Raw genomic sequence first — 2839 nt, forward strand, 5'->3', positions numbered from 1 at the left:
ACCTCATCAAATGAAAGAACTTTTCATACAAGCACTTGATTCCGATCGTTCAGTTTGTATGGCAGCTATATGCTATAGTGATCCGATATTGGCGGTTTCGACAAATACGCAGCTTCTTGAGGCGGGAAAGAACGTGTGCAAAATTTCAGATCAATGTTTTAAAAACTGAGGCATTAGCTCGCATATATAAAGACAGACGGACATATCTAAATTAACTCGGCTCGCTATGCTGATCACTTATATCTATATTTTATAGAGTCTCCGACACTTTCTTTTGGGTGTTACAAACTTCGTGGCAAACTTAATATATCCTCTTTACTGAGTTCGAGGATTTGTCATCTCTTACTCGCATATTCCAAATGGAAACAAAACCAAAATATGGTGATAGAGAATATGGTGATCCCGATTCATGGTTTAAAGATCACGTTGGCAAAGTTCAAAACAATAACGTGAGTAACAAAAAAAATGAAAAAACGAAGTTGCGAATGTTAATAAAATTACAGGCAAAGCTATTCTAATACAGCAGTGAGGGGCTAATATGGTGAAAGTTTTACTTATAATGGTTTAATACTTCAGGAAAGGCACACAAAAATTTATGCAGACAATATTCTAATATTCAAGGTATTCTCTAGATTGGATAAGGAAGCAAAGCGAAAGAGTCTGGTAATTAATGGGGTCAAACGAAATATTTCCGGAAAGAATAAAAGAACTCTACTCGAAATTAGGGTTCTTATCATATGTGTTATAAAGGTTTAAGAATTCATTTAGATTCTTGAAGCGTAGATAATTAAATTTTGTGATGCTTTCCGGTGCACAGCTAGTAACAAGAATTAACGATCTTCAGATAAAAGCTCTATTATAATCATTGCGGTCGAGTTTGTAAATACAAGTATGTATAGTTCGGTGTTTTATGAGCTGTACTACGAGGCAAAATCTTACAGTTATAGAATCAATGTATGATAAAAAATAGCGTATATTAGACCCTTCTTGAAACAAAGGACAAGCGATAAATTATATATGTATTGGAATAATTTTTTAAATATTAAAAAGTGCCTGAAACAATCAAATAATTAGTCATAATTCACTTTACACCACACATTATATTTTATATTTCAGGCACTATCAGCTCTGCTAGCTCAGCTAGAAACATACAAGTTCAAGTTTCAAATAAATCCAAAGAAATCATGTGATGAAACAACTTAGTGGGCTTAACCAATGAGCAACAAAGAAAGTTTATAAAAAACATTTTATATAATTCACAACCAAAATAAATTGTATGGTCACTTTCGTCATTCACTTTCCATGGCTGTACTCGTGTTTGAATTGTTTATTACTTTCTTTTAATTGCCTGCCGAAGCTGATAAGAAAGCGATTGTGCGGTTTGTAATTATTTTCACTTAATTTTTCCCAGATGTTTAGTAATTTTCAGAGAAAAAATAAAGCAAAAATATCCAATTATATCTCTTTGAGATAGGCAAGATTTGCGCGAAGCCACTTTTAGAGCTTTCCACTCCCCAGATATTTGGTATCTGCCTGTACTCACCTCTTACACTAATTGCTAATTAATGCCAGTTTTAAATTACAAGTGACCTGAAAGAGCTTAATCGCATTTTTGGGAGATAAATAACGAGCGAAAACAAAAAAAGTGTTCCGATTCCATTTGCTCCTTAATTGCCTATTTAGTTTTAATGACTTTTGTGGAGCGATTGATGTTGAAAATCTCCTATTTTCCATTTGTCAAACACACGTTTCTAATTTTGCAGTTAAAATCTTTCTGTTCCATCTGTTGACTTAAAAATATCAGAATTTATGCAAATAGTTAAAATGAATATTGACCAATTTATTTTTACCGTTTACGTACGTAAAATTTTAATTATAAAATTAATATCTTTTCCAATTTCATTAAGTTTAAAAATTAAATTTCCCTCTCCCCTCAGCTTGGACTTAACGTACCACTTTGATGTCGATGGTGAAGCAGCAAACTTGTCCAGTGGGCGCTTTTAGGGTCCACTTGATGGTGTAGGGGTTAATGGGGAATTTACTTTCGATCGGCACGTCCATGGTGTATGTCTGGCGTTGATTGGCGATGGTTGGACAGGGCGTGTACTTGCATGCCTCCTTGTCCATGGTGATCAGCGGTAGATCCTGTGTGGCGCTCTTTTGCCAGGCCAGACCGGCTTCCAACGTCTCCGCAGCGAAATTGGGCGTGAAGTCGAAGGACATAGTGGCCGGACGGCGGCGACGTATATGGCATGCCAAATGCTCGCTAGCCTGTGGGCAAGGATTGACGCGTACCTCGTGTATGGTGCAGGCATCGACATCACCGCACGTCTTAAAATCTATAGAATCGGCGACGGCAAGCGAGATCGCTGCTAAAAATATGCAGACCTTTAAAAGCGACATTTATCCGCACCTTCCTAAAATGCTACTCGCTTCAAAATGCTGAACGAAACTAGACAGTTTCGAGCGTTTCAGAAGTCAATTAATAGGTCTCACTAAGCGCAAGTGAGAGCTCGCTGATCGATTTGACCGTTTGCCAAGTGATAAGTGAGAATTTTGTGTAGACTGCGATGCGCTCAAAGCCTGAAACGGCATGAGGCAGTGTGACCTCTGACTGCGCTCAACTGATAAGCGGCACGTATGTTGCTTGGCTTTAGAATTTACACTCTGTGACTATGTGCCAATATATAGATTGTATGAGTAAGGTATCGAGACAAAGAAAAACCTAGTGGCATAGCTATCAGTTCATCGCGTATATATGTACATTTCTTTGCTTATCAGTTATTTAGTAAAAATCATTACAGTAGGCATCAGCTCACATTTATTTATTTATTTTTTA

General features: G+C 36.9%; 1 protein-coding gene across 1 annotated transcript; it reads right to left on the reverse strand.

Annotated features, from left to right (window-relative positions):
* Positions 1-1819: 1819 nt before the first annotated feature.
* On the reverse strand, positions 1820-2537 carry LOC106625282 (MD-2-related lipid-recognition protein). Its single transcript, XM_014245108.3, has one exon. The coding sequence runs from the start codon at positions 2401-2403 to the stop codon at positions 1945-1947; it is 459 nt and encodes a 152-aa protein (XP_014100583.2). The 5' UTR covers positions 2404-2537; the 3' UTR covers positions 1820-1944.
* Positions 2538-2839: the final 302 nt, after the last annotated feature.

Source organism: Bactrocera oleae, chromosome 2 (assembly GCF_042242935.1).
Source record: "Bactrocera oleae isolate idBacOlea1 chromosome 2, idBacOlea1, whole genome shotgun sequence".
NCBI classification, from domain to species: Eukaryota; Metazoa; Arthropoda; class Insecta; order Diptera; family Tephritidae; genus Bactrocera; species Bactrocera oleae.

Coding starts and splice junctions, on each gene's coding strand:
- LOC106625282 (XM_014245108.3), bottom strand. CDS start 2,403: ATGTCGCTTTTAAAGGTCTGCATATTTTTAGCAGCGATCTCGCTTGCC.